At 51.0% G+C, this 14,177-nt stretch overlaps 5 protein-coding genes across 5 annotated transcripts; 4 read left to right on the top strand and 1 right to left on the bottom strand.

Annotated features, from left to right (window-relative positions):
* Positions 1-595: 595 nt before the first annotated feature.
* Positions 596-1,888, top strand: ANOM_011470 (putative C2H2 transcription factor (Crea); the record flags this gene model as incomplete). The annotated part of the gene is made up of 1 exon (XM_015556726.1): positions 596-1,888. One exon carries the CDS (start codon positions 596-598, stop codon positions 1,886-1,888), a length of 1,293 nt encoding a protein of 430 aa, XP_015401544.1.
* Positions 1,889-3,228: 1,340 nt separating this feature from the next.
* On the top strand, positions 3,229-4,122 carry ANOM_011469 (uncharacterized protein; the record flags this gene model as incomplete). The annotated part of the gene is made up of 1 exon (XM_015556725.1): positions 3,229-4,122. One exon carries the CDS (start codon positions 3,229-3,231, stop codon positions 4,120-4,122), a length of 894 nt encoding a protein of 297 aa, XP_015401546.1.
* A 1,728-nt stretch (positions 4,123-5,850) lies between these two features.
* ANOM_011468 (U6 snRNA-associated Sm-like protein LSm1) lies at positions 5,851-6,670 on the top strand (the record flags this gene model as incomplete). Its single annotated transcript, XM_015556724.1, has 4 exons — positions 5,851-6,062; positions 6,146-6,214; positions 6,285-6,400; positions 6,497-6,670. Exons 1-4 carry the CDS (start codon positions 5,897-5,899, stop codon positions 6,668-6,670), a joined length of 525 nt encoding a protein of 174 aa, XP_015401547.1. The 5' UTR covers positions 5,851-5,896.
* An 842-nt stretch (positions 6,671-7,512) lies between these two features.
* On the top strand, positions 7,513-11,406 carry ANOM_011467 (mRNA-binding protein RRP12; the record flags this gene model as incomplete). Its single annotated transcript, XM_015556723.1, has 3 exons — positions 7,513-7,575; positions 7,625-9,532; positions 9,592-11,406. 3 exons carry the CDS (start codon positions 7,513-7,515, stop codon positions 11,404-11,406), a joined length of 3,786 nt encoding a protein of 1,261 aa, XP_015401548.1.
* A 1,166-nt stretch (positions 11,407-12,572) lies between these two features.
* Positions 12,573-13,686, bottom strand: ANOM_011466 (uncharacterized protein; the record flags this gene model as incomplete). The annotated part of the gene is made up of 2 exons (XM_015556722.1): positions 12,573-13,061; positions 13,129-13,686. The coding sequence occupies 2 exons, from the start codon at positions 13,684-13,686 to the stop codon at positions 12,573-12,575; spliced, it is 1,047 nt and encodes a 348-aa protein (XP_015401545.1).
* Positions 13,687-14,177: the final 491 nt, after the last annotated feature.

Here is a 14,177-nt window from a genome sequence, read left to right as displayed (position 1 = left end):
ACCCTCTCTCCCTTCAAGGTCTCTGATTCCGATAACCCCCTCTACCACCTTCGCCCTGCCTTTTTCCCTCCCCTCCCCCGAAGCTCCATTTCTCTCTTCTTCCCCTCCATTCCTCATTCTTCCTCTTCCGTATTTCCTTTATATGCTCCTATCCCCAGACCGTTTCTCCAGATTTCTCTTTCTTTCCCCCTCTCCCTTTCGACAGTTTGTTCCTTGACTACATCCATCTCGGGTTACCTACTGACAGTGCCAATTCCGGATATACTCTATCCCACACCCATCACCACATTCCATACCATCGCCCGTTTACTGGGAAAGTCACTCTTCCTTGAAGAAATTCGTTACATTGCGTACCATCGCACCTTCTTTGATCGCAAGGCTTGTGATACTCCTTGCGGCGCTCAGTTATCAACTAGTTCTTTGCCAAGAGCAAGTCTCCGTCTTGTCGGGTGGTGATCGACTTTCCCCCGATTTACCTACCCCTGTTGCGACGAATCCTAATTCGCCTCGGCTCTTCAGCCCTCCCGAGCTGCCTTAAATACAGGGCTTCGTCCCCTCTTCAGCTACACTCTTCGGCTAGCTTAGGACGAGTCACATGCCACCACCGGCTTCTTCAGTGGATTTCACCAATCTGCTGAACCCTCAGAATAACGAGACTGGTTCTGCACCTTCCACGCCAGTGGATAGCTCAAAGGGTCCCTCTACCCCGTCTAGTACACAGTCCAACTCTACCATGGCTTCGTCTGTTAGCCTACTACCGCCCCTCATGAAGGGTGCCCGTCCCGCAACGGAAGAAGCACGCCAGGATCTTCCCCGACCATACAAGTGCCCCCTCTGTGATCGCGCCTTCCATCGTTTGGAGCATCAGACCAGACATATTCGCACACATACGGGTGAAAAGCCACACGCTTGCCAGTTCCCTGGCTGCACAAAACGCTTTAGTCGCTCGGACGAGTTGACCCGCCACTCCAGAATTCACAACAACCCCAACTCTAGACGGAGTAACAAGGCACAGCATCTGGCTGCGGCCGCTGCCGCTGCCGCCGTCGGACAGGAGAATGCAATGGTAAACGTGACCAACGCGGGCTCGATGATGCCCCCGCCAAACAAGCCTATGACCCGCTCTGCGCCTGTCTCTCAAGTTGGCTCTCCAGATGTCTCTCCTCCTCACTCCTTCTCGAACTACGCCGGTCACATGCGTTCCAATCTGGGACCATATGCTCGCAACGCCGAGCGGGCGTCCTCGGGAATGGATATCAATCTACTTGCCACCGCTGCATCTCAGGTTGAGCGTGATGAACATCTTGGATTCCACCCTGGTCCACGCAACCACCATTTGTTCGCCTCGCGTCACCACACCGGTCGAGGCTTGCCTTCCCTTTCGGCGTATGCCATCTCGCACAGCATGAGCCGTTCTCACTCTCACGAGGATGAGGATGGTTACACTCATCGCGTCAAGCGCTCGAGGCCCAACTCGCCCAACTCGACTGCTCCGTCCTCACCGACTTTCTCTCATGACTCTCTTTCGCCAACGCCAGACCACACCCCGTTGGCAACCCCTGCCCATTCGCCACGCCTGAGGCCATTGGGAACCAGTGAACTCCACCTTCCTTCGATTCGCCATCTGTCCCTCCATCACACCCCGGCCCTTGCTCCAATGGAGCCCCAACCGGAAGGCCCCAACTATTACAGTCCCAGCCAGTCCCATGTTGGCCCCACCATCAGTGATATTATGTCCAGACCCGACGGGACACAGCGTAAACTGCCCGTTCCACAGGTTCCCAAGGTCGCCGTGCAAGATATGCTGAACCCCAGCGGTGGATTTTCGTCTGTTTCCTCATCGACGAATAATTCCGTCGCAGGAGGCGATTTGGCAGACCGTTTCTAGCCTGATGCCGCTGCGAAACCCATTCAATGTATAAAATTTTGGGCTCCAAAAAATTCTTGACTGTCATACGCGCTACGAAACGAATAGACTTTGTGCATTTACAGTGTGGTTCATGGGCATCCTTGGTGTCGGCTGATTGGCTTTCTTTGCTTACTTTGTTCGAGTACTTTTTTGCGAGGCGTCCATACTGATAGACGGGTGGGATATTCTTGTGGCTTTTTTCCGTACTTGTTCGATTCTCCCCTTTCGCTATCCTTCTTGAAAAATACCTTTCTTATCCTATAACCATCATTTGTTTCATTACCCCAATGGGAATTGGCTCTACAGCTACTATTCATTTTGTCTACTCCTCTCCGAGGCCGGGTCCTCTGATAATACCTGGCACTACCATATACATTTCATTTCAACTATGTCACTTTTCGCTTTGATTTAGGCCTCGAGCAGGATGAGAGGGCTCCCAAAGAGAGAAGGAGGAAAAAAAAAACCAAAAAATATATAAACAAAAGTTTCAATAAACTCGGTGTTTTACTCTGGCATAATACAGTAGTCACTACTTTGTGTATGTACAGTACATAGGAACCATTTAGATGGGCGTCTCCTCACTTGCCCTAACCTCCTGCCATCTGCCAACACCGTGCTGTGTGAGCTGTAAAGCCATTGTCATATTTATCCGAAACCCAATTCCACGAGATAGGTGGATTGACGAATAACAATTAGTGGTCCAGCGACGTGCATGATACATACGTACATACATGTATACTAGTTAGTAGCGTCAGACCAGTTCATCGCATCCTAGACCGGAAACGGGGGAATGCGTAAGACTAGAAGGGCTTCAGAAAAAGCAAAGGGAAAAGAAAATGGAAAAAGAAAAATAGAAGGCCAAAGTTAATGCTGGCTGGTGCTCTCTTCGTCTGTGATCGATGTTGTTATTGTTGCTTGTACGCTGCTCACTCAGCTGTGGACGTGGCTCCAGTCAAGTTGTGAATTATGATTAGGATATGATTGACTTGACCAGTTTGATCCCGATGGATCACGATTTGATTCTTTTGGATGTTTCCCCTTGCCATTGCCCAAATACTAACACTTTGAGGCTCTCGGATCGAATGAACAACAACATCTGCCGGTTGACGCGTGATGCTGGAGACAAAACCAACCCAAACGCCAAGGTAGTACGGAGGAGAAGTTGGCTGGAAGCAGCTGATACCCTAAGGTCGAAGAGGGTAAAGGAGAAATCATTTCAATAAGATGGCATCTCCCTTCCCCCACCAATTCCTTTCAAGCTGTGTTGCCCCGCTTTGGTGCATGGGCTTGGGTAGTGCGGTCGCAAAACTACTAATTTAATGACCGATGCTGCTGCTACTGCTGCTGCTTTTCCACTCGCCGCTCACGGACTAAGCATGTGGGAACAGGATCGCCCCGTCATTTTTTCAGATCGTGTCGTATCAAGGTGTTCGCTCGGTGCTGCTGGCACGAACGCCGGCCATCCAAAATCATTGCTCTCCTTCGAACCAGGCGGCGTACGTCTGGCCGCGGACGTAAGCACGAAGAGTGTGTGTAGTGGTGGGAGTGAAGCCGTGGCCGAAACCATGCCGTCCTCCACGGCCGTCCCGTCTCTATCGAGCGACGCCGCATCCGCTCCATCCTCGTCGCCGGGCGTATCTCTGGAAACAAGATGGGCGGAAGGTCTCGCCGGCCAGGAGATATTAGAAGATGATGGAACGGGCGCGCTCGTCGTCCCGCCGTCCCGCCCGGCTCGTCAATATCATCATCACACCTATATCTGTCTGTTCTATATCCTAGATTGTCACCACACCTTCGACGACGTCGAGCAATGGAAGACGCACGTACTGAGCCACTTCCGAACCCACGAGCCCCCGCGAACAGCCCGATGCCCTCTATGTCCGGGCGAGCGGTTCAGCGACACGTCCGAGCAGAAAGGATGGGATCGCATGCTCGACCATGTCGATGTAGCACATTATCAACGAGGCCAGACCCTAGCCGGAAGCCGACCGGACTTTGAATTGATGCAGTATCTCTACCGCTTGCGCATTATCAGCGTGGACCAGTTCAAGGTGATGCAGCTGCCGCCGCCACCGTCAAGCCCTGCTTATCATCGATCGCAAGAGCCCGTCCGGGCAAACATAGGCTCGTCAGATGAGCCATACTGTGCTCCGTATAGCCGACGGCGAGAACAAAGGATGCGAGGACAGCGTCGAGGAGTCAGCGTCGGATGATGTCGTGTGCTTTCTTCCCAGTCCACAGACTGCGTGGCGTGACTTCATGCAACGACGGTCTGTTGCACTGGGAACCAGTAGGACCGTATTCCTTTCTTCCCTGAGTAAACTGACTCGGGATGTCCTACCTGGTCTCTTTCTCTTCTCTTTTGTTTCTTCCAGACCTTTCAGTGTTCCTGTAACAACTCTTGATACTGATGGCCACAGGACATGTTAACGAACAGACATAATGTCTCACGACAGATTGTGTATTATCTCTTCTTCTGCAGGGTGTCATGAATAATGTTTGTTATCTAGCGAAAAGTCAAAAGCGAATCATAGCGATTTATTTTCCTTCATTGCTTCATGGGAGCAATCCGAGATGCAGTAGAATGCTTCGCGAGGTAAGGGCACTTGCATTTGCGAAGTACTCAAGTAAGGTATCTTCGGAAATCTTATAGCCTACATGGTACCTACTCTTGTCACTCCTTGCCTCTTCTCTTCAAGGGGTAAGAGGATATTCGGTGAGTCTATTTTCGATACATCGCATTTCCCCGCATGACTCGTAAACTGCGCCATGGTAGATGCTGCAGGGACAAAAGTACCACCACCCACCAAAGGATGGGCCTTCCTTTGCATATAATGAATGAGAGTATGCAGTATGCTCAAATACAACTCTTGTGGATGATGGGATATACTGCGGGCGAGCTCTGTGCTATGCTTCGTGTATTATGGGCGACATAACTATCTGTTCTTCTACCATCATTGTGCTTGTCGTGATGCTGTTCTTTCGTCTTCAGACTACACGGTTTCGGAATTCGAGAATCAAAGAAAAATAAGAAAAAGAGAAACAAAAGAGAAAGGGGGAAATAAGATTATGACCTAGGTTTGACCACTACAGCATTACGGCTGCAAAACCCTTATAAATATCGAAGTATAACAGACAACCTATGATCTAACTGCTGCAGTTCATGCTTGGATATTCTGCAAGGAAGAATTGTAACCTCATTACTTGATATTAAATACAGATAAAAAGACGTCTGCGAGTGACTATATTAGGTGTGACTTACACTCAGAAAACCCTATCCAAGTGAGTGGGAAGGGGATCAAATCTCTTGTAGCGGAATCATAGAGACGTCGGAAACGGTTAGAGAGAGAATCATCATAAGTTACGCTTCTGGGATCTATTTCTATGCCATAAATAATTCTAGAAAGGGAAGACAGTTTTGGCAAATTAGCCAGATATTCTGTCTCCTAGGGTATCTTATTTAAGATCTTAAGATGCTGGGTAATAAGGGTGCCGGATAATTTGAGGGGCCGGTTGGCAAGGCGGTTTAGAACTAGGGAACCCTGAACCCATGCCTAGGGATGCCATACTGGAGGCATGAAACCTGCTCTAAAAATTGTCTTGTATGGCTCATGTTAAGAGCAACGTTCACGTATATTGTTAGCTCTAGACTAGGGCTACGGAGTAAAACACGGACCCATTGTGTCATGAACCGGCGGCGACTGCCAAACAGAACAAACATGCGGTCCAAGCAGTATCCATATTCAATCATTCATGCCCACCACATCGAATTAACTCAGCACGGGGTTGCTTACAGCACAACCCACACTCTTATTTCTTCTGATAATCACTATCGCAGTATGCGATTCTCACCGTTTGTCTATTGTATTTGAGAGTATATTACCAGAACCAAGCTTCCGAGCCCCGTCCCACCGCAATTGGCAGCGGAATTATCACCTCCCCCGCCCTTCCACCGTCTTTCCCCATACAGCTTGTGCCATAGACGACATGGAACGACTCTCGATTAACGACCACTCTGGTGGTCCCCAGCAAGGAAATGCTCCGCCAGGGTTCCCACCGCAGAATAATCTACTGGGTCCGATGTCGCAAGGTCCGCCGCAGTTACCGCCACAGATGTTCACGACCGCTGCTCAATTGCTGGATTTGACGGATAGTATGTTTGCGTTGCCTGAATCGTTTCGCCCTCGATTGTATGGCAACTATATTTTGTTGGGGACACGGATTAACCATGACCAGAGAAACTCGTCCTAGTGCTCCGAGATGGAAGAAAATTGATTGGAGTCTTGAGAAGTTGGGATCAATTCGGTATGGGTTAATTAAATCGGCTTCAAATGCGATCGGTGATCTAACGCGCTCCAACTCTCGATGTCTGCAGCCAACCTTGTCCTCCAGGATACTATTGAGCGGTTGTATGCTGGCAATCTCTATGCTGAGATCTCGCGGGGTATTTTCTTGGTCCGAGGAGAGAATGTGTTGCTTCTTGGTGAAATTGTATGCTGCCCCAGAGATCTCTATCTTTTTCCTCCTATAGTTCTACTTTGGCTTCTTCATTCGAAACTTTGCTTACGTGGTTTTGCGCCGGAATAGGACCTGGATAAGGAAGACGATATCCCGCCACATGTGCAAAAGGCCCCATTCGAGGAGGTCTATAAACTGAAAAAGAAGGAAGATAGTGAGCGAAAGACCGGGGACAAGAAACGTCAGGGCAAGCTACAGGGTCTCGGCTTCGAGGCCGAACATAGCGGGGAGATCCTGTTCTAGGCTAGAGCAAGGGCTTTTTGTCGGTTGATATCTGTCTACGGTGCCTTTTGCTGAGACGAAGATAGAACGAGACACTGTTTGCTCATAAAGGGGAATAGGGCAAAGGTCTCGAAGTGGATTGATTTGATATGTCGAGGCTAAGAACCACAGGGCCTTGCAACCTCGTCGTGGAAGCCAGGCTATTGTTCTTCTGGGCTCATCGCCATACGGTGATACAATGAAGAATGCGGTGGATGTAGCGGCTTTCTTGACTTTCCTAAGCTTAGGAAGTGACCTGTTATTGAGTTGACTGAGTCACTGGAACTATTGGACTGAATATGGCTGGTATGATGGTGGTTGAGAACAAGATACAGGCTCAAGCCTGGTCAAATGATTGGATGATAGCGGCCATGTTTGACGACTCTGATGTCTCATTACGCTTTTCTTTTCTTTTCTTTTTTCTTTTCAGTGTTTTATTCAAATATATGAACAAGAACTCTTTGGCGAAGGAGGCATGATGCAGTTTGCCTTGTCGCCGGGACTCTCAGGATACCATGAAATTCGAGTCTTGTGACATCCCTAGAGAAGTTTTCTGAATGGAACGAGTGTAATTTGGTTCACTTCATAAGATGAAATTCTGGACATGGGTTTGGGAGCTGATAGTTATCGATAGCTATCGATAGGGCCCGCCAAGAATTTATCTCCGTACCTTTTTTCCCAATTTTTTACTTCACCCAAAAACCATTCACCACTCCAAAAAAAAAAAATCTCCGCTTTCACCGCACATCTTTCCCACTTCCTCACCTCACGAGTCGCAACTTTTGAAGCGACTTCTCTACTTCCTGTCGGTTGATCCGCCCACCATGGCGACCCTGGCGGAGAAGCTCGAGAAGATCAAGTCTCCCAAATTGCAGAATCAGCACCATGTAAGTCCGGCGCCGTCGTGCCGCAGAACCATTGCTAACTTTGTATGAGACATCTGTGGTACTTTCTGCCGTGGAAGACACGCTCCGAGATCAGAACGCAGACTTTTCACCTACAGCTTACTTTGCCGCGCTACTTGCTTTGCTGTCTCAGTCGATCTCTGCCGAACAGGGCATTGTCAACAAGGATCTGGCAACCTCAGTGGTCTACCTCCTCGACATTACCACCGCCTACGCCCCCGCTCCAATTCTCCGTTCCAAGTTCTCCCAAATCCTTACCAGCCTTGCCCCCGCGCTCTCTTTGCCCGAATCCGAAGCTCCATTGCTTAGACCGTCGATCGGCTGCCTCGAGTCGCTACTCATCGCTCAGGATGCCGCAGCATGGAATCTCCCCCACACCCAGATCAGCCCGCGCCGGGCCACTGCGGGCTTGCTGAGCCTGTCCGTGGATCACCGCCCTAAGGTACGCAAGAGGGCCCAGGACGCTTTGATCAAGGTCCTGAAGACTCCTCCTCCCAGTCCGTCGCTTGATCACCCGGCGGCAGATATGTGTGCAGAGTCCGCACTCCGCACATTGGGTGACAGTATCGCCGCCGCAGCCAAACAGAAGCGAGGCCGTAACGATCCTCACACACATAACCATGATCCGCTGGTCATCCACTCCCTTCAACTGGTGAAGACGGTCGCGACCGCCTCCGGAGGCTGGCCGAGCAAGAAGATCGAGCCGCTATGCGAGTTGTTGATGAATGCTTCCCGGTCGAGCAACGAGTTTATCACAATGGGCGCGTTCGAGGTGTTCGAGGTTATTTTCTCCAGCATGGCCGATGAGTTCTCGTCGTCAAAGCTGCCCCGTCTTCTTGAGGCGATCTCGGAATTGAAGCCCGCACAGAACGATTCGCAGTTGCTCCCTCCATGGATTGCCGTTCTGTCCCGCGGTTACGATGTGTCTTCTCAGATCAGCCCCGAGGATACCTTTGAGAAGCTGCCCTCCTTGTTCGACATGATTTCCAGTTATTTGGCGTCGCCATCGAAGAATATTAGGATTTCGGCATCGGAATGTCTGGTTTCATTCATGGCCAACTGTATTCCCAACAGTGTGATCATTGAACCATCGGTCTACGATGAGAAAACGCTCGAGAAGTTGGCCAAGAAGGCAACAAATCTGCTTTCCGTGAAGTACCAGGCGGCTTGGGCGGAAGTGTTCAACGTGTGCTCGGCAATGTTCGATAGTTTCAAGTGGCGGTCCAGTCCGTTTTTGAATGACATTGTGAAGACTGTGGGAGAGCTCCGTAGTAATGAATCCTTCCATGGCAAGAAGCAGGCCGATCAGGTTCTCGGCAGTGCCGTTGAAGCCATGGGCCCTGCGGCGGTCCTTGAGATCCTGCCTCTCAATATTATTGAGCAGAAGGCTGGTCAACCGGGTCGCGTTTGGTTCCTCCCTGTGCTTCGAGACCATGTTACCAACACAAACCTCGCTCATTTCCGTTCCGAGCTCGTTCCTCTGAGTGAAGCTCTGTACCAGAAGGTTATGGCCTTCACCGACGCAGAGAAGCCCGTGGAGACAAAGATCTTCGAAACACTTGTTCAGCAGACTTGGTCTATTCTTCCTGGATACTGCGAGCTGCCTTTGGATCTGGTTGAGGCTTTCGATCAGAGCTTCGCCGAACTTCTTTCCAACGTGCTCTACAAGCAAACCGATCTGCGTGTGGACATTTGCAAGGCTTTGCAAAACCTGGTTGAGTCAAACCAGGCCATTCTGTCTCTCGAGACGGAGGGTGATGACTTGGTTCTCCAGCGAAGAATTACCAAGAAGGATGCGGAGAAGAACGTCGCCCATCTTGCCGGGTTTGCCAGCAACTTGCTAGCTGTGCTTTTCAACGTGTACAGCCAGACACTTCCACATTACAGAGGCTACATTCTGCAATGTATTAATGCTTACTTGAGTATCACTCCCGAGAAGGTTAGTCGAGTTCGCTCATCCCACTACTCTTGAGCTGCATACTAATTGATATATTACAGGAGCTCAATGATACATTTACTCGTGTCACTTCTATGCTAGAGTCGTCGATGGCTTCAGAGAAGGAGGCTGCAGAAAAGCAGGGCCATCAACAAGGTGGTGCTGGTGACAAGATGCCTCCAACTTCTCACACTTTGATCGACTTGGTTATCGCCATGTCGATTTATCTGCCTCGCTCCAGCTTTGCAAGCCTGTTCGCCATGGCTGCGGCTGTCCTGAATGGACATACTAGTGATCAGCAGCTGATTAAGAAGGCATACAAGCTGATCCCCCGTTTGGCCACCACTGAGACGGGCGCTGCTGCTCTCCGCGAGCGGAGTGCCGAACTCCAAACCCTCATCATTTCGACAGCGGATAAGACACCAGCCTCTGCTCGCCGTGACCGTATGCTTGCCGTCGATGAGCTCATCACGTACCTCCCAACCTCTGACCTGCATTTCATCCCGTCTATCCTTTCTGAGGTTGTCTTGGGCTGCAAGGAGAGCAACGAGAAGGCTAGGACTGCTTCCTTCGATCTGCTCATCCACCTTGCGAAGAGAACTACCGACTCTGAACTCAACCCAGCTGGAACCAAGATTCGCAACTCGCTAGTACCCCACATGCCCGACAATGCTCCCGATGCTCCTGCAACCATGGAGGAATTCTTCACTATGGTGTCTGCGGGTCTGGCGGGTAGCTCACCACACATGGTTGCTGCCTCCGTGACAGCCTTGTCTCGCCTGTTCTTCGACTTCCACACCGAACTTCAACCAGCTGTGCGCTCCGACCTGGTGCAGACCGTAGAGCTGTTCCTTACCAGCAACAACCGCGAGATTGTCCGATCTGTGCTCGGCTTCGTCAAGGTTGCCGTTGTCGTGCTTCCCGATGACGTGCTCCGCACACGCATCAACACTCTGGTACCAAACCTCATGGTATGGAGCAAGGAGCACAAGGGCCGTCTCCGCAGCAAGGTCAAGGGTATCCTGGATCGTCTGATCCGCCGCTTCGGCGCAGCCCCGATTGAAGAACTGGTTGGCGAGGCCGACCGGAAGTTAGTGGTGAACATCCGGAAGCAGCGCGAGCGTAGCAAGAAGAAGAAGCAGGCTGAGAAGGGTGATGAAGACGAGGAGGATGAAGAGGCCGCCGACAACAAGAACGCCAAGGCCCAGTCTTACGGCGGCAACGCCTTCGACAGAGCCGTCTACGACTCCGACTTCTCCGACGACGACGACGACGCTAGCGAACTTGACGTCGACGAACACGGCGACACCCACGCCATCAACAAGGGTGGCCGCAAGGGCAAGAAGCCCAACCGGCAGAGCGAGCAATACATCCGCGAGAACGAGGACACCCCGCTGGATCTTCTCGCCCCTGACGCCCTGGCCAGTATCTCGACCACTAAGCCTAGCGTCCGCTTCCTCAACACCGGCCCCGGATCCCGCCGCAAGCACTCCGCCAAGGTCGACGCAGACGGCCGTCTCCTCCTGGGTGACGATGACAACAACGACGTCGAGATGTCCGGCGGCCTTGAAGGCAACGCTGAAGCAGGCGACAGCGCAATCAACGCCTACGTCGCGGCCGTCAGCGGACCCGACGCCGTCCGTCGTGGCCAGCGCGGCAAGTTCAAGATGGCCCAGGCCCAGAAGGGCAAATCCAACCGCGGCGACGACATGGACGTGGACGAGGGCGACGAACCGGCCCCATCAAGAGGCGACAACAGACAGCAGCAAACCGGCCGTCGTGGTCTGGGCATGCCCAAGAGCCACGGACCCAGCGGCGGAGGACGGATCCAAAAGCGCAAGCCCATGCGCGGCGGCCGCTTCGGAAAGAGGAGATAAACAAAATAAAACCAAAAAAACAACAACACCAACCCTTTTTCCATCTCACATATTCAATCAATTCAAAAACCTCCCCACATCCGTTCTTCTTTCCCAACAAAAGAAATATCTACCCTGTATGAATTGATGTTGATGAAACAGGAAACTGATGAAGTCCCTACGTTACAGTTTTTCTGTCTTTGAAAGCATGGCTGGACAAAAATTGAATCCCTTTTTTTTTCCTTCTTGTTCGTTCGTGGTACAGTTCGCGCAAAAATCTCCGGTTGCATTGGACGTTTCGCTGTAGTTGAAAACTTTATTGCGTTTTTTTTTCCCTTTCCCTCCGGCTTTGCTTTCTCCCCGTGTGATTACGTACATAGGTATCTTTATACCCTGAAGTTGCTGAAATATTATTGGTTCTTGGGAATGCATTGTTCGTATCTTGTAGGGTGGTCTCATTGATGCACTGTGGTGGGGAATTCATTGGGTGGAGGATTATGAACTGAACTATACGGGGGAAAAACTCCTGGGTAGACATGTCAGATCGGCTGCGTACCCGACGACCACACTACGAACTCTATTCCATCGGTCCAGCCCAGTCAACTTTGTCTAATTGGAGATCTCATTCGGCACGGGAAGCCAAGACTTTAGATTACGGGTCGCCGTGGATTGTGTAAAGTTTAGATATTTCAGAGTAATAGATGGACGGATCACATAAAGCAGCAGATCAAAGGGTATGAGACCAGCCCGGGTATCAATTCGTGTGAGGTAGTAGTACAGTACACAAGACTTCCTGATTCGTGATTCGATGATAATCCCTGTTGGCCTGCATATTAGCTGAGGCACCGTGAGCACTTCCCTCAGGAGCCATTTTCCGTTCTTTCACAGCGCACATTGGATATTGGAAAGGAGAAAAAAAAAAAAGGTAACCAAAAAATAAAAACCGCTCCTGGCGCCTATGCGACCAACCCAACTCCTGTACACATGAAGTATCTCATCAAATCAATGAGAAGGCGAAACAAAAAGATATATAAAGAAACATGCCCCTCAAAAATCATTCCACATATCCCACATATTGGTATCATGTCAACATCGAAAAAGAGTCCAATAGCCAAGACGGGATCACGCTTAATAACAAAGAACGGAATCAAAGTGGGAAACGGCAACAAGGATAATTTACAGACAGGCTATTCGCGAGGCGGTTTTCGGGCCTTGCGTAGCCATATCTGCCACCATCGACAAACACCGAGTACAGCAGCACGGCCGTCGTCTTTGCGTTCGGTGCCATCGGGGTTGCCAAGTACCATGGCGAAAACCCAGAAAAAGGCTGCGGTCCAGACAAGGAGAAGAAATGCGATGGAAAGAAGTGATGATAGCAAGAGGACCGCAATCAACCCAAAAATGGAATAGTGTTCGCTCGGATCTGAGACCGATGACCCATCGGCGTCATTGTATACCGATCGAGTGGCGGGACCCCGCAAACGAACTAATCGCTCATGAATATGCAATTGAGGTACCAGAAGATGGCACAACTGCTCGCGAAATGATGTTGATCGAAGGTATGGGATGCAGGGACAAATGCGGAAAGGCGAGACGAGAAGAACGAAGAGTAACCCGAAGACGGTATATAAGGATGCGCAAAGAGAAAAGATGGGGACCGGGACGGATAATCGAAACTATAATTGCCAAGTGGTTAGCCAGGAACAAGAAAAAACGAAGAGAACATGAAAGGCTAATCCTTACCAGCATCAGCAGGGCATCCTGACTATCGTCCGCCAAGGGTTCTTCCGTATGAATCGCTCGTTTCTGAAGTCGGGTTACTCCGAGATGATGATTGTCGCTCGACATATACGACGAATGATCCGTCCAACTCCTCCGGCCACGCTCTTCTTTACGAGCCGCTCCACCACTATACGAAGTTTGTGTCAATATGGAACCGCTGTCCAGATAGGGCGAGGATACGAACGTCATCGGGGCCACGGCCGACACCTCAGGATCCGGATAGATGGACTCCACCGGAGGTTGACGGTGGGGAGGCTTATGGGCTTGTTGAGAATGTCGATGGGGATGCCGAGAGTAGGTATTATCCCATGAATCGGGGGGATAAGCGTTGGGTATAGTATTCTCGCCCGAATTGAGTTCCGGATGACGGAGATCATGCCGGGGATTAGGCAATGACGGGGGCTCCGGTGGAAGATGTGCGGCCGCAGGAACCGGAGTCGAATCGTGGAGATATGCCGTCACGCGGTGGTCCTGGTCCTGGTAATAGGCGGGAGAATGGGACATCTCCGGTGGCCTCATCTTGGAGCGGATGATATCAAGGGAGACGAAAGAGTCGGTGGAGAAATCAAGGGCGTGATAGTGTTTCGTCGGCCCCCTTCAGAAATGCGACACAGAGTGGTACAGAATCGTACACAGGGCGACAAGGTTCTGCTCACCGCATGGCTCGCAGCGCAAGGGGCATATCCGCTGATAAAGGCAAGTGACGATCCCACAGCAAAGGTGGGGTGGGGGGAAAGGGAGTGTGGTAAGAAGGGGGGCAGAGAGGACGAGATATGGTGAGGAGGGCTGACCGGGAGGAGGGATGGAGGCGACGGACAGAGGAGCGGAAGAAGGGGAAACTTATAAGCATGCCATGGAGAAGCAATAGTAGGACAGAGCGGAAATCCAAGACAAGGACAAGAAAAATGGCAGAGCTCAAACGCAGCGGAAAGGCTCTCCTTCTTCTGCTTTTTCTTCGCCGCCAAGACGCCCAGATGCCGAGCCCTTGGCACCCTGGACGACGTCAACGG

This window comes from Aspergillus nomiae, assembly GCF_001204775.2.
Source record: "Aspergillus nomiae NRRL 13137 chromosome Unknown contig00570, whole genome shotgun sequence".
NCBI classification, from domain to species: Eukaryota; Fungi; Ascomycota; class Eurotiomycetes; order Eurotiales; family Aspergillaceae; genus Aspergillus; species Aspergillus nomiae.
This window is presented reverse-complemented; position numbering and strand designations above follow the sequence as displayed.